We start from the raw sequence: 15,699 nt of genomic DNA on the forward strand, positions 1-15,699 counted from the left end.
GTTGCAAGTTAAATATGGGAAAGAGTGAGATGTTCGTGATCCTGGCATGAGGGCAAGAAAGTGGACTGAGGGAGTTGCCGTTCAGAGTGGTTGAGAGGAGCTTTAGATACCTGGGAATTCAAGTGGCTAAGGATTGGGCCAGCTTCATAAGTTAAATCTGGGCAAAGTGGTGGATGAAATGAAAAGGGATTTTCGCACATGGGACATGCTCCCGCTGACACTGGCGGGAGGGTTCAGACGGTGAAGATAACTGTCCTTCCTAGGCTGCTCTTCTTTTTTCAATGTCTCCCGATTTTTATCCCAAAGACATTTTTCAGGAAAATGAACGCGGCGATATCGGGTTTTGTGTGGGTGGGTAAAACCCCGAGAGTAAAGAAGCCACTCCTGGAATGGGATCGCGGAGAGGGGGGCTTGGCCCTCCCGAGCTTTATTAACTATTACTGGGCGGCCAACATATCGATGGTCAGGAACTGGGTAGTGGGGGAGGGGTCGGTGTGAGAGCGGCATCCTGTAAGGGTACGAGGTTGGAGGCTTTACTAACAGCGCCTCTAACGTTCTCGCTGGCTCGGTACTCTACGAGTCCTGTGGTGATGGCAGCCCTTAGGGTGTGGGGGCAATGGAGGCAGCAAATGGGATTGGATGGGGCGTCAGTGTAACAATCACCGGATTGCCCGGGGGGGGGGGGGGGGGGGGGGGGGGGGGGCTATAAGGGATGGCGACGGGCAGGGATTGAGAGATTTGGGGACCTATTCATTCAAGAGGGTTTCCCGACCTTGGAGGCATTAGAGGAGGAGTTTGAGTTGCCGGGCGCGAACGGGTTTCGGTACCTCCAGATACGGGATTTTTCCGGAGGCAGGTTCCTGGCTTTCCTCGCCTCCCCCTGAGGGGGTTACAAGATAAGGTGATGTTAAAATCAGAGGTTGGAAAGGGGAGGGTCTCGGAGATATACAAGGAGCTGATGGAGTGGGAAGGAGCCCCCATTAGGGAGGTGAAGAGGAAGTGGGAAGAGGAGCTGGGTGGAGAGATAGAATTCGAGCTGTGGGAAAAAGCCCTGAAGAGAGTCAATTCATCCTCATCTTGTGCCAGACTTAGCCTGATCCAGTTCAAGGTGGTCCACAGGGCTCACATGATGGTAGCCCGGATGAGCAGGTTCTCTGAGGAGGTGGAGGACAGATGTGGGCGGTGTGGGGGTAGCCAAGCGAACCATGTACATATGTTTTTGGCATGTCCGAAATTGAGGAGATTCTGGCCGGGATTTGAGGACGTTATGCCAGAGGTCCTGGAAGGAAGGGTAACTACGAGTCCAGAATTGGCAATATTTGGGGTATCGGAAGATCCAGGGGCCAAAGTGGGGAGGGAGGCCGATGTTCTGGCCTTCTCCTCCCTAGTAGCCTGGAGACGGATTTTGCTGGGATGGAGGGACTCGAACCCCTGAAGTCAGGAGTGTGGGTCGGCGATATGGCAGGGTTTCTCAATCTGGAGAAAATTTAATTTGGTTCGAGAAGATCAATTCAAGGGTTCGCCCAGAGATGACAGCCGTTCATAGACTAGTTCAAGGAAGGTGGAGGTTGTATCTCTTGGCTGGAGACCCCAGAGGGTTTTAAATACTCCTTTGTTGCACATATTCAAGGCAAAGATAATTTTGGTCTCTCAGCAAATCAAAGCACATGAAGAGTGAGCAGCAAATTTAAGGTGAGGTAGGAGACCAGTCATGACTGTAGTAAGGGGCTCTATTGTTTATTCTTACTCCAATTTATATTCTTATGCGCCTTCAGCTCTCTAGGCCACAAAGCTCTAAAAGTGCAACCCTGAATGTCTCCGCATTCCGATTGCATCTTTAAGATGATTCTTAAAAATTAGCAAGCTTTAGGTCACCCAGTTCTAATATCCCTTTACATGGCTCGGTCTCACATTTTATCTATAAAGTGTACTGGGGACATGTTACACTAAAAGATTCTATATAAATGTAAGTTGTGTTGTTTTTGCTTATGATTGAACATTAACTGTATGTTGTCTGTATGTTATCAGCGTAGAATATGTTTCAATTGATAAGAATTGTAGGCTAGTGATGGGGGACATACAGTCCATGACAAATTGGGGAAGCCTGCCATGTCGGTGACATGTAGCCCTCTTCCACCCTGCTGCACTCTGTCAAACAGAAGGAGATGGCATAGTTCTTCCTCTTGGCATAGCCAACCTCGGTACCTCTCTGATAAATCAATATATTATGAACTGGAAGATGTAGTTGATATCACCTGATCAGCCTGAAAGGACCCTGTGGTATAAAAGGTGAAAAGCCAGGGTGACTATGGCGACCACAGAGCGTCTATTCCCTAATTCAACATGTAGCACTAACAATTATACTCAAAGCCGAGAGACTGGTACAATAGAGGCTTTATTATTGTACGATGCTGTCCCTCCATCTGCAGCTGTAGACTAAAGGTCTGAGTGACTCACATGCATATTTATACACAAGCTCCCTGTGGGCGGAGCTAGCCAGCAGGGGCTTACCGGAGGAACCTGTATTACAGGTACAGGCATACATCCCCCTACTGTAAGTACACATAACTACAGTGGTTCTATCACCACATTCACCCCCTGTAAAAAAAATGAGTCCGGCGGGGGTGACATGTAACTCTAATACAAAGGATGCTATTTACAAGAGGGTCCAAACAAGGAAAATCAAGAGTCCATCCAGTTAGCAGGTTACAGGTTGAGCCGAATCGGTGGTCGAACGTTCCGCTGTGATCGGCGAAGCTGTGGTGGTGACGTCGGCACAGGCGGTGATGGCAACGATGGTGCAGGTGTTGGCGGTGTTGGTGCTGGCTGGATGACTCCGAGAGCGAGCCGCAATCTTCCGTGTTCTCCAGGGTGGGCAGGGGGATGAGGGATGGACCTGGTGGGGACAAATAGGGGGGCGCCGGGGTTGGCGCGGGGGGAGAAAGGGGCGTGGGCATGGGATCGGCACCTGAGGGAGCCAGGTCCCGGAGCGAGATTGTGTCCTGGCGGCCGTCGGAGAACTCCACGTAGGCATACTGAGGGTTGGCGTGGAGGAGGCGTACTTTGTCCACCAGGGGTTCCGCCTTGTGGTGCCGTACATGCCTCGGAGAAGGACTGGGCCCGGAGTCGTGCGCCACGTCGGGAGCAACACCCCGGATGTGGACTTCCTAGGGAAGGCAAAAACACGTTCATGGGGTGTACTGTTAGTTGCGGTGCACAGTAGCGACCGAATGGAATGAAGCGCATCAGGGAGGACCTGCTGCCAGCGAGCGGCTGGGAGGTTCCTGGACCGTAGGGCCAGCTGGACGGCCCTCCATACCGTCCTGTTCTCCCTCTCTACCTGCCCGTTTCCCCGGGGGTTGTAGCTGGTCGTCCTGCTGGAGGCGATACCCCTGCTGAGCAGGAAATGACGCAGCTCATCGCTCATGAACAAGGATCCCCTATCACTGTGGATGTAGTCGGGGAAACCGAACAGGGCAAAAATGGAATCCAGGGCCTTGATGACGGTGGCAGACGTCATATCCGGGCATGGGATGGCGAATGGGAACCTAGAAAATTCATCGACCACACTAAGGATGTAGGTGTTGCGGTCGGTGGAGGGAAGGGGCCCTTTGAAGTCCACGCTGAGGTGTTCAAAGGGGCGGGACACTTTCACCAGGCGCGCGCGATCTGGCCGGTAGAAGTGCGGCTTGCACTCGGCACAGATCTGGCAGTCTCTGGTGACTGTCCGTACTTCCTCGACGGAGTAGGGCAGATTGCGGGCTTTCATTGGATGGTACAAGCGAGTGACCCCCGGATGGCAAAGGCTCTCGTGCAAGGCACGGAGCTGGTTCACTTGTGCGCTGGCACATGTACCTCGGGAGTGGGCGTCTGGGGGCTCGTTGAGCTTGCCGGGGCGATACAAGATCTCGTAGTTAAAGGTGGAGAGCTCGTTTCTCCACCGCAAGATTTTGTCATTCGTGAACTTGCCCCACTGCGTGTTGTTGAACATGAAGGCTACCGACCGTTGGTCAGTGAGGAGAGTGAATCTCCTGCCGGCCAGGTAATGCCTCCAGTGCCGCACCGCTTCAACGATTGCCTGGGCCTCCTTTTCAACAGAGGAATGCCGAATTTCAGAGGCGTGGAGGGTGCGTGAAAAGAACGCCACGGGTCTGCCTGCCTGGTTTAGAGTGGCGGCAAGTGCGACATCTGAAGCGTCGCTCTCTACTTGGAAAAGCAGTGTCTCGTCTACTGCGTGCATCCCGGTCTTGGCTATGTCAGATCGAATGCGGGCGAAGGCCTGTTGTGCCTCGGCCGAGAGGGGAAAATGTGTGGACTGGATAAGTGGGCGGGCCTTGTCCGCGTATTGTGGGACCCACTGGGCGTAATAATAAAAAAACCCAAGGCAGCGTTTGAGGGCCTTGGGGCAGTGAGGGATTGGGAGCTCCATGCGGTCGGGATCGGGCCCCAGAACTCTGTTTTGGACTACGTAGCCGAGGATGGCTAAGCGGTCTGTGCGGAACACGCATTTCTCCTTGTTGTACGTGAGATTAAGGAGAGATGCGGTGTGGAGGAATTTATAAAGGTTGGCATCATGGTCCTGCTGGTCATGGCCGCAGATGGTGACATTGTCGAGGTATGGGAAGGTGGCCTGCAGTCCGTACCAGTCAACCATTCGGTCCATTTCTCGCTGAAATACCGAGACTCCATTCGTGACGCCGAAAGGAACCCTAAGAAATTGGCACAGACGACCATCTGCCTCGAAGGCAGTGTAGGGACGGTCCGATTTACAGATGGGGAGCTGGTGGTAGGCGGATTTCAGGTCAATAGTAGGGAAGACCCGGTACTGTGCAATCTGAGTGACCATCTCAGAAATGCAGGGGAGTGGATACGCGTCGAGCTGCGTGTACCGGTTGATGGTCTGGCTGTAGTCCACGACCATCCTGTGCTTCTCCCCGGTCTTAACCACTACCACCTGGGCTCTCCAAGGGCTGTTGCTGGCCTCGATGATACCCTCCCGAAGCAGCCGCTGGACTTCGGACCTGATGAAGGCCTTGTCCTGGGTGCTGTATCGTCTGCTCCTGGTGGCGACGGGCTTGCAGTCTGCGGTCAGATTGGCAAAGAGTGAGGGAGGCTCGACCTTGAGGGTCGCGAGGCCGCAAACGGTGAGGGGAGGTAGGGGGCCGCCGAATTTGAGGGTGAGGCTCTGGAGATTGCACTGGAAATCCAGGCCTAGTAAGAGTGACGCGCAGAGATTGGGGAGAATGTACAGACGGAAATGGTCGAATTCCACGCCCTGTCCAGTATGTTTAACCTGGCAGAAACACCGGATCGGGACAGAGTGGGACCCGGAGGAGAGAGAGATCTGCCGGTTGGCGTGATGGACCGCAAGGGAATAGCGCCTTACCGTGTCCGGGTGGACGAAGCTCTCGGTGCTCCCGGAGTCGATGAGGCAGGAGGCCACGTGGCCGTTGACCAGCACCGATGTGGAAGAGGGTGCCAGGTTGCGAGGACGGGACTGGTCGAGCGTAACGGAGGCGAGCAGCGGTCGATCGGCGGTTGAGTCTGATGAGTCCGACGAGGAGTGGTAGCGACCCGTGTCCCCGTCCCGGGGAGAGGACAAAATGGCGGCACCTGGAGACAAGATGGCGGCATCTGCAGTACCTGTGGATAAAATGGCGGTGCCCATGGAGCGCACGTTGTGGGGTCGGAACCAAACAGCGGCGCCCATGGAACGCACATGGCGGTGGTGGATGAAGATGGCGGCGCCCATGGAGCGCACGTGGCGGGGGAGGCGAAAGATGGCGGTGCCCACTGATCGCACGTGGGATCGGGGGAAGCGGACGGCGGGGTCCATTGAGCGAGCGGCTGAGGCGAGGGGACCGGGGGCGCGATAGCGGCGACCGTCCGGGACTGACACACCGCTGCAAAGGGGGTGCGGTGCGGCGGGCAGCGCAGGCATAGTGCGCGGGGGCGGCTGCTGGGGGGGCCGTTTGCGGGGTCCACGAGGGGTAGGTCGGGTGGGCCGAGTGGCTAGCGGAGTAAGTTCGCGCACTACGGGAGGCGGCCGTCATGGAAAGCACCAGGGCCTTTGCGGCCGCGAGGTCGGGGGCGGCCCCTTCCAGCAGTCGTTGCCGGATGGCGTCCGATGCAATGCCTGTAACAAAGGCATCACGCATGAGTAAGTCAGAGTGTTCCGTGGCTGTGAGGGCCTGGCAGTCGCAGTCTCGTACCAGAGGTATAAGGGCCCTCCAGAAGTCCTCAATCGACTCACCCGGATGCTGGACGCGAGTAGAGAGTTGATGCCTCGCAAACAGGGTGTTCGCCGACGGTGCATAGTTTTCCTTGAGCAGTTCCATAGCTGTGGTGTAGTCAGTCGCATCTCGAATTAGCGGAAAGACACTTGAGCTAAGTCTGGAGTACAGGAATTGCTTTTTCTGAGCCTCCATTGGGGGAGGGTCCGCTGAAGAGATGTAGGCCTCGAAGACTGCGAGCCAGTGAACAAAGTCTTTTCTGGCATGAGGCGACTGCGGATCCAGCTGCAGACGGTCAGGCTAGATTCTGATGTCCATGGTGAATGGGAAATAGTACAACAATAAATTGTAGCGCTAACAATTGTACTCAAAGCCGAGAGACTGGTACAATAGAGGCTTTATTGTTGTACGATGCTGTCCCTCCACCTGCAACTGTAGACTAAAGGTCTGAGTGACTCACATGCATATTTATACACAAGCTCCCTGTGGGCGGAGCTAGCCGGCAGGGGCTTACCGGAGGAACCTGTATTACAGGTACAGGCATACATCCCCCTACTGCAAGTACACATCACTACAGTGGTTCTATCACCACACACCGCTACAGCTTTGGTTATAAAAATTGAAAAGCTTGGTGACTGCCTTCTTGATAAAATGATGGTGCCTAAAATGTTTCTCCTGTGCAAAGGTGAATGTTACAGAAGTGCTCCCTGAACAATTGTCGTGATACAGCTTCCTGCTGAGTGCCACCTCCTCCTGCTCTGTGCTGTGATCTATGCTGCTTCTCGTTTGCCAGGTCCAAAGGCAGCCTACTGAGCCATCCATAACTACAGCCAAATTATTTCTGAGATAGCCAACAACGATACAACTCCAACAAATCCTTCTCTATTTACACAAAGTGAACTAGTGGTAGACTTAATAAACTGCAGTTTAGCAGCAGCCTGCAATAAGGAACCAGCAACTGCCTGGTGCTGCATGATTCTTATAAATATGCAGATATTGGACCTTCCTTCTGGTTAACTGTGTAGATATGAAATGTTATTTGTTAATTGTTAACTGTTATGCTGTAAAAGTGTAGCAGATGGTGAATGCAGCATGAGGGTATTCAAAAATGGAAAACTGTATTGCAAAAAGTTCCATTTAAATGTTCCCGATGTGCATTACTGATGACAGTGGAATTACCTTCATCAATATGGCAGGCACTTCCTCCCCACCGAATTGTGATCTTAGTAGGTGCCTTAGTGCCTGAAAAATGGGTGCCATGTGACCAAATTTCTAGGGCCTGGTGTTTAATACTCTAACTATCCAGTACATAACCACAAGAGCATCTGCTGAATTATCCTCTTGCTATTTCCAATCATATTTCAACAGTCTAATCATAGCACTTAGAGTGCAGAAGGAGGCCATTCAGCTCATCGAGTCTGCACTGGCCTTTGGAAAGAGCACCCTATCTAAACCCTCACCTCCACCCCATCCCCGTAATCCAGCAACCCCACCCAACCTTTATGGACACGAAGGACAATTTAGCATGGCCAATCCACCTAACCTGCACATCTTTGGACTGTGGGAGGAAACTGGAGCACCCGGAGGAATCCACGCAGACACGGGGAGAAAGTGCAAACTTTCCGCACACACAGTGACCCAAGCCGGGAATCGAACAAAGAACTGAAGCTGTGAAGCAACTGTGCTAACCACTATGCTACCGTGTCACCCTATTTATCAATATTTTCAACTTTCTGTGGTAAGGATCATGTGATGGATTCTTATATTTACGATGTGCCTGGCACTAAATCTTATAAAATACTGAAGGGAAGACAGTTCACAACCTCTTCTTTAGTTGCAGCAGTGCATCTTCCCTTTCCAGGCCCCACCAGCACTTTTACTGACCCTGTCACAAATCATGGAGAAGGGGATGTTTGAATGCTGGGACTTGGATGGTCAGTAGGGTATCACGGGTCAGCACGTGGCACAGTGGTTAGCACTTCTGCCTCACAGAGCCAGGGACCCAGGTTAGATTCTGACCTCGGGTGACTGTGAAGTTTGCACTTTCACGTGTCCACGTGGGGTTCCTCCGGGAGCTCCGGTTTCCTCCCGCAGTCCAAAAAGGTGCAGGTTAGGTGGATTTGTCATGCTAAAGTGCCCCTTAGAGTGGTGTTGCAAGAATGGGGCAGGGGATAGGGCCTAAGTAGGATGGTCTTTCAAAGAGTCAGTGCAGATGCGATAAGCCGAATGGTTTCCTTCTGAACTGACAGGATTCTATGATTCAATAAAGTGCAGGCAGTACGGACAAAGCGATGAAAGGAGAGAAAAATAATGAATTCCTGGGTCCTTCACCATTGTGCAGCCCTGTAAACAGCAATACTTTTCTCTTGCATTGATTTATGTTTACATTGTGGTGCCCAGTTATGGCACCAGTGCGGCAAGCATGCCTGTTTCATGCCTCTAACATGAAGTCACAATAGAAGGGGTGCAAGGGTAAGAAACAAATTCTGTCTTAAATTTCTTGGCTGGCCAGATCAGACTAATTCTGCAACAAAATTTTTCAATTCATGCAGGCATAAATTATAGTGTTGAAATAGTTATACGCATGCACTCTTATGCTGTTCACAAGATACCTTGAATGGTTGCAAAATTACCAGTGTCCTACCTGCAGGATCATATCCTCGATACGTAAGTGGTTCAATATTAACTGTTTTTATAAATTTCTTAGTGTCAAGAAGGTTTTGTAGAATGACTTCAACATTATTATAAGGAGCTCCTGGTGTATTGCACCATAGTTTATCCCTATAAATTAGGAAAAACAGTGCTAATTATAATTACATTCTTTTCTTGGTGTTCCATAATTGGGGCTGCTCATCTTCTCAGCACTTATTTCCTAATATCTAAACAACATAATATAATTAGAACAGCAAAAAGTCTTCAGCTGCCATTCTCCGTTATGAGTCCATCTGGTTACTGCTGCTGGCGAGGACGGAGAATTTGACGCTCATCCAAATCTTCCATTCACTGCAATGGGACCGGAGAATCCCGCTGCCGTGAATGGACGGAGAATCCCACCCATCCCATGTTTAGGCCACAAAGTTCCATACAGCTATCTATTTTGTAAAATGTATAAAATTCTGCAACAGAATTTTAAGCACATGGGAACTTATTGTGCGGGATTCTTCATCCCACCGCTTCTGTTTTCTGGTACGGCGTGTCCCCACTGGCAGCGGGATCCTCCGTCCCACCAGCTGACCAATAGGAATTCCCACTGTGGGCAACCCCACGCCGTTGGGAAATCCGCGGATATGAGTGGACTGCCGGCAAAACGGAGGATCATGCTGACGAAGAATCCAACCCATTCTGTTTTGGTTGCCAGTTGTGAAATTACGTAGAAAATAAGGCACAGAAACCGACCATTTGGCACATGTGTGCTGGTAAGTGATTCCATGGGCGGGATTCTCCATTTCTGAGACTAAGGGCAGAATTCTCAGATTTTGAGGCTATGTCCGGAGGACGTATCTAGTTTTACAATGAAAAAGTTGTTGGCCCCCCCCCCCCCCCCCCCCCCCACCGATGCCCCGCCCGTTGCCAGCAGCACGGCTGCGCTGGACACAGTCTGCAGCAGCCACGCCAGCTTTACAAAAACTCAGACCGCACCTGCAACCTGCCTGGTTGTGAACTCGGCCCATCAGGGGCGGAGCATTGGGAGAGGGCGTCAAAGCGAATTGCATGCTGACATGGGCGCAACCGCGTGCGGCATGCTCCTAGATGATGCTGATCTGGAGGGGATGGAGCATTCGTAAATTGGCACCGACCCAGTTTCGGTCACAAACGGGGATTCTCCGCCCAATCGGCGGATACGATTTTGGCGTCCTGCAATGTACAATCCCGCCTTCAGTGTTGATGCCGGTGCATCCACCTATGCGTAGTATTAGGGTCCGTAAAGCCAGAAAGTTAGACACCAGTTAAGTTAGCACAGGTGCAGAGCACAGTTTAGTGATAGGGGCTAGGGAACAAATCTGTACATACATTGTCACATAAACACTTGTTCACAGTTACAACCTGCCTCAAATCTGCTCTTTCTCCTCGAATTGGTGCATCCTATCACTGTCTTCCCTGCTCTTGGCCCCTGCCTTAGCGATCGATGTGCCCGATCCACCTCCGGCGCCTTCTCACAGACCCCCTCATTCACCAGCTTCGCCAACATCTTCGACACATTGGCCGTGGCACTCGTTCCCTCCACCACCGGCAGCAGGCCTACAATGTACAGATTCTGCCGCCTGGATCGATTCTTCTGGTCATCCATCCTTGTTTTCAGCTCCACACCCAGCATTGCCACCTCTGCCTCCAACTCTACAATCCGATCACTATGGTCCATGACCGCACTTTCCACCTCTTGGATAGTCGCACCTTGCGACTCCAGGCGTTTCTCCACCCACTCCATTGCACCTCAAAGAGGGGCAAATGCTCCCTTAATCACACTAGACCAATCGTCCTGCGTCTCTAGCAGCTGTCACCCAAGTTCTCCTTTAATCATCCTTTAATCATCCCCATAAATTGCTCCACTAGCAATAGGATGGATGACGCCACAGCCTCCACCATGTCTCCTTTAACTGCGCCATGCAGACTCTCCACCTCCAACACCGCCGCCTTATTCAACCTCTGCTGGGTGGGGTAACCTGCCGACATTCCACCTTGGAGAATTCACTTCCTACCACCTATTGCACAATCTTTCCGACCAAATAGCCCATTAATCGGGTAAAAAGTGCAAAACTGAAACCTTCAAGCAGGAGCTGGCTTATGTGCAACCGATCCATACATGGCCCCACCAGAATTCCCTCATCTCCTTTCTTAAAGTGAGGAGACCAAACCCGAACACATTACTCCAGATGTCCATTAAACATTAAAGTTACATTAACTCTTTTCTTTCACAAAGTACTCCTTCTCCATCACTCTGCATAAATATTTGGTGATTCCCAAAGGTAATTAAAGCAAACCTTTATCATAGATCATCATAGAATTTACAGTGCAGAAGGAGGCCATTCGGCCCATTGAGTCTGCACCGGCTCTTGGAAAGAGCACCCTACCCAAGGTCAACACCTCCGCCCTTTCCCCATAACCCAGTAACCCCACCCAACACTAAGGGCAATTTTGGACACTAAGGGCAATTTATCATGGCCAATCCACCTAACCTGCACATCTTTGGACTGTGGGAAGAAACCGGAGCAGCCGGAGGAAACCCACGCACACACGGGGAGGATGTGCTGACTCCGCACAGACAGTGACCCAATCCGGAATCGAACCTGGGACCCTGGAGCTGTGAAGCAATTGTGCTATCCACAATGCTACCGTGCTCATCCTCATATATCTTCTTTGTTTTTCCAACTATGATTTTTTCCAATCATGCCCATAGGCTCTGAACAATGGTAATGATATTGCCAGCCAGGTCCCGCCGAAAGCAGGAGGCCTCTTCCAGGATTCCCAACAGTCGTTACACCTTGCGAGATCTAATGAGATCTTGTGAGGCGTCACGATCTGGATCCTGCCGACAAGGGCTTAAAAGTTTACTTAACTCTGTCGAAGCCAGACCAAACAGCCTCTGGGACCTACTAGCCTCGCCGAGGAGACCCCAGCCGGATGCCGTTTAGCACTAGATCCCCACAAACAGGGACCAAGTGGAACGGTACTTTGGGGGTCACCCAGGCGATCGGAGGCCCTGGATGGTTGGTATCTGGGCGGGGTGGCACCATGGCACTGCTGATGCCACCTGGGCACCTTGGCACTACCAGCCTGGCACCCTGGCAATGCTACCTGGGCATCCTGACTGTGCCACCAGAGTGCCAACCTGGCACTGACAGGTGTCAGGCCAGCAGTGCCAAGGTGCCTAGGTGGCATTTTTCCCACGCCAGGGATTGGGCCCGGGGGTGCCATGCATGTATGAGGTGGGGTGCAGCGGGCTCGAAGATCCCCAACAGGAGAGCTAGGGTGTTGGGTGGATCCTATGTCCCATGGGTGGGGGGGAGGGAGGGGGGGGGGGGGGGGGGGGGAGTCGAAAGATCGGGGCTGCATTTAAAAACACCGCCCCGATATCTTCCTGCACGATCAAGCAGGAAATGCGGCATTCTCAGCTGAGGGCCGGGAAAAAAAAATGCCATTAGAGAGCAGGATCATTCCCAGAGCTAAACGACCCCGGTATTCCCATCCACTTTTTGGTTAGATCGCACCCATAGTGTCAATTATATACATTTGAGGTTTCCTTAGTATTGTGGTTACTGGACTGAGTTAAAATTTTCCAAATTAATTTTACTTTGACCTTTCAGGTTGACAGTTGAACCTGATTTTGATTCCATGACATTCATTACATCATCTGGAATAGATGTCAACCGAGTTTCGGGGTGAAAATGCAGTGCTCTCACTACTCACTGTGACACTCAGAATCTGCTTTATTTAAAAAGAATATTTTTGTATCAAGGAAACTTACTTGCATTGCTCAATATCTTTTGCAATTACCCTTTCCTTGTGTCTAATTTGCACAGCCTTCCAATCAATTTTGTAGTTACTTTTCACTTTGCTTGCAAATGTAATTGCAAGTACTATTCCTGTTGGTGTATCAAATGACACAACCTTAAACATGGCTGCACCTCCATTTTCAAACAAATCTGGAAGAAAAACACCATATGAATGCATTTTAATATTCCAACAGTAAATGTATGAATGTTTTGCTTATCATTTAATTTTTAAGTAGAAAAAGACCTGAAAGAACAAAATAATGGAATGCAAAAAGATCCATCAGGGTTACTTATTCCAGAGATCAAGCACAATTTATCTAATTTCTTCGATTTTCTGAAGGGAATTTCTTATTCACCAATCTCCAAGGAGTACCAGGCAAAACTATATATAAAATTCATCCAGTTTCTTACCTATTCAAGGTGCCCTTCATACAAAATGTTGCTGTCCCAGCAGCATTGAAACCATTGTGCCACGGAATGTTTGATTTCAAATTATTTATTCCAATAACCTTAACTTCAATGCTAATTAAATTTACCATACAAATGTAAGTTGTTGTCTAACTGTGATTCCATCCCAATTCATCAGCACATGATCGTCCCATGCGCCTTCTCTAGCCACCAAAGCCAATATCGAGCACTTACTGCATCTGCCTCAATAGGACAGGTGCTATAAAGGTAACCGTACATGAGAAACCAAAGAATTCTGTCAGAAGATAGGGCAGTGCCAGTCTCCAAAACCACTCTGGAAATCTGAAATAAAAATAGGAAGAAAACACTGGAAACACTCAGCAGGTCAGACAGCATCTATGGAGAGAGGAGCAGAGTTGATGGGTGGAATTTAACACCCTCCCGTGAGGTGAGTTTGGAGGCTGGGGGGAGGGCGGACATTTAATCAGTCTATATGGTAAAGGGTGGGGACCCGCCACTCTCCCCGACTCCTTCAAGGCTCGTTGATGCCTTCCCACCCCAATGCCAATTGAGGCCCTCAAGTGGACAATTAATGCCCGCTTATTCAACCAGCAGGAAGCATGGCAGTAACGACTTGGGGAACTTGACTCCTGTGTTGGGGGGATGGGGGTGTGTACTTAGTGTTAAGCACTCCACCTAATCAAGGGCCCTGGCATCAGGAAAAGGAAGGAGAGGCACTGAGAGTCACTCATTGCCCTTTCCCCTTTCTTCCTAACCACCAACCTCCTCCCTCCCTAAACAAATAGTGGTGATGTTTTACAGGGCAATGCCAGATGCAAAGTTCCCTACCACTCCATTCAACTAATCATACAGACATCGCTAACATGAAGGTTGAAGAAACCACATGACTTATTGTTATACTGCAGTTGTAAGACTATTTTTTGACCCACCACCTAATTTCTGGAGGAAAGTAATGACAGCAAGCAGCTGCTGTCCTCACTATTTACTCCCATATTCCTTCCCACTGAAGGAATGCATCGGGACAAACTGCATTGGCCACATTTACATCATAAACTGTTACGGTTGTTAAAAATTGGCTTCACTGATACTGTGATGCAGATTCATAGAATTCAGTGCAGAAGGAGGCCATTCGGCCCATCGAGTCTGCACCGGCTCCTGGAAAGAGCGCCCTACCCAAGGTTAACACCTCTAACCTATCCCCATAACCCAGTAACCCCATAACCCAGTAACCCCACCCAACACTAAGGGCAATTTTGGACACTAAGGGCAATTTAGCATGGCCAATCCACCTAACCTGCACATCTTTGGACTGTGGGAGGAAACCGGAGCATCCGGAGGAAACCCACGCACACACAGGGAGGATGTGCAGACTCCGCACAGACAGTGACCCAAGCCGGAATCGAATCTGGGACCCTGGAGCTGTGAAGCGATTGTGCTATCTGCAATGTTGCCGTGCTGCCCTTCAGCGTGATTCTCTGGTCCGCCAGCCATGTTTCCGAGCACAGCGCAACCCCTGCCGGCAGCAGGATTCTCTGTTCCCACAGCTGGCCAATGGAGTTTCCCCATTGTGGCTACCCCGCGATGTTGGGAAACCCGTAGGAATGGGTGTGCTGCCGGCAGACACGGATGATCCCACTGACAGAGAATTCCATTGATGATCTTTATGGATGACGTCAAAGGAGGCAAAGCTTCAGTTGCTATGAATGCTGCATTCTGTCCCAATTGCTGCACCTATCATTTGCCACAACACCACTGTGCTCCACGAGATAGAAATTGTTATGAGCAACACCAACTTTCTTACTCACAAAAATTGAGAAAAGTCACCATGGGTGGCCTTTTCCTGGGGGAGGGAACAGACAGTGTTAGACAGTCCAACGCATGCAGCCCAATGACCCTCCAGGTGTGTGGCCGTGGATTTGTGTCGAGACACAGTGTTGCCTACTCATCCTGGTCACCTTGAGGGGGTAGTGCAGTTTTTTCTGGCACTACTGGCCAGTCCAAACAGTGTTGCTCACGGCGCTGACTGCCACCTCCGTCCAGGCACGGCAAACGGCAGCGGCTGGCAGCCTCCTTCCCAGGCAGGGATACAGGGTCAACCACCTCTCCTTCACCATGTTCAGCATCAATGAATCTTGGTGCTACTCTCCTCACTGTCATCTTGTTGGCTGGGATGGTGTGTGTGGGGAGTGGTGTGACTACGCGGCTGCAGCTCGTTAGCCTCCTGAATGTCAATCTCGGATGCAGCGAATCCTGATGACAACACTTAGTCTCAGGAACGGAGAACTCTACCATCTATGTTTTCAAGAAACAGATATTGCACTTAGGGCGAAAGGGATGAAAGGATATTGGGTGGGGGGGTGGGGGGGGGGAGATTAGGCTATTGAATTGGATGATCAGCCATTATAATGAATGGCGATGCAGGCTCGAAGGACCAAATGGCCTCTTCCTGCTCCTATTTTCTATGTTTTTTTGGGGGGGGGATTAATGCACTTTATTACAACTTTGTTAAAACAATGCTTCCATTTCTGATCATAAATCAGCTCAAT

At 50.7% G+C, this 15,699-nt stretch overlaps 1 protein-coding gene across 4 annotated transcripts in view; it reads right to left on the reverse strand.

Moving 5' to 3' along the window:
* LOC119964594 overlaps positions 1-15,699 on the reverse strand; it is a 189,252-nt gene that overhangs the window by 135,026 nt on the left and 38,527 nt on the right. For all 4 annotated transcript variants that reach the window (XM_038794272.1, XM_038794271.1, XM_038794273.1 and 1 more), the window contains 2 exons: positions 12,697-12,874; positions 8,878-9,014 (listed from right to left, as the gene is read on the reverse strand). In XM_038794272.1, the coding sequence (XP_038650200.1) occupies positions 8,878-9,014; positions 12,697-12,874 (315 nt within the window). The remainder of the gene's footprint in view (positions 1-8,877; positions 9,015-12,696; positions 12,875-15,699) is intronic.

The sequence above is a fragment of the Scyliorhinus canicula genome, chromosome 4 (assembly GCF_902713615.1).
Source record: "Scyliorhinus canicula chromosome 4, sScyCan1.1, whole genome shotgun sequence".
NCBI classification, from domain to species: Eukaryota; Metazoa; Chordata; class Chondrichthyes; order Carcharhiniformes; family Scyliorhinidae; genus Scyliorhinus; species Scyliorhinus canicula.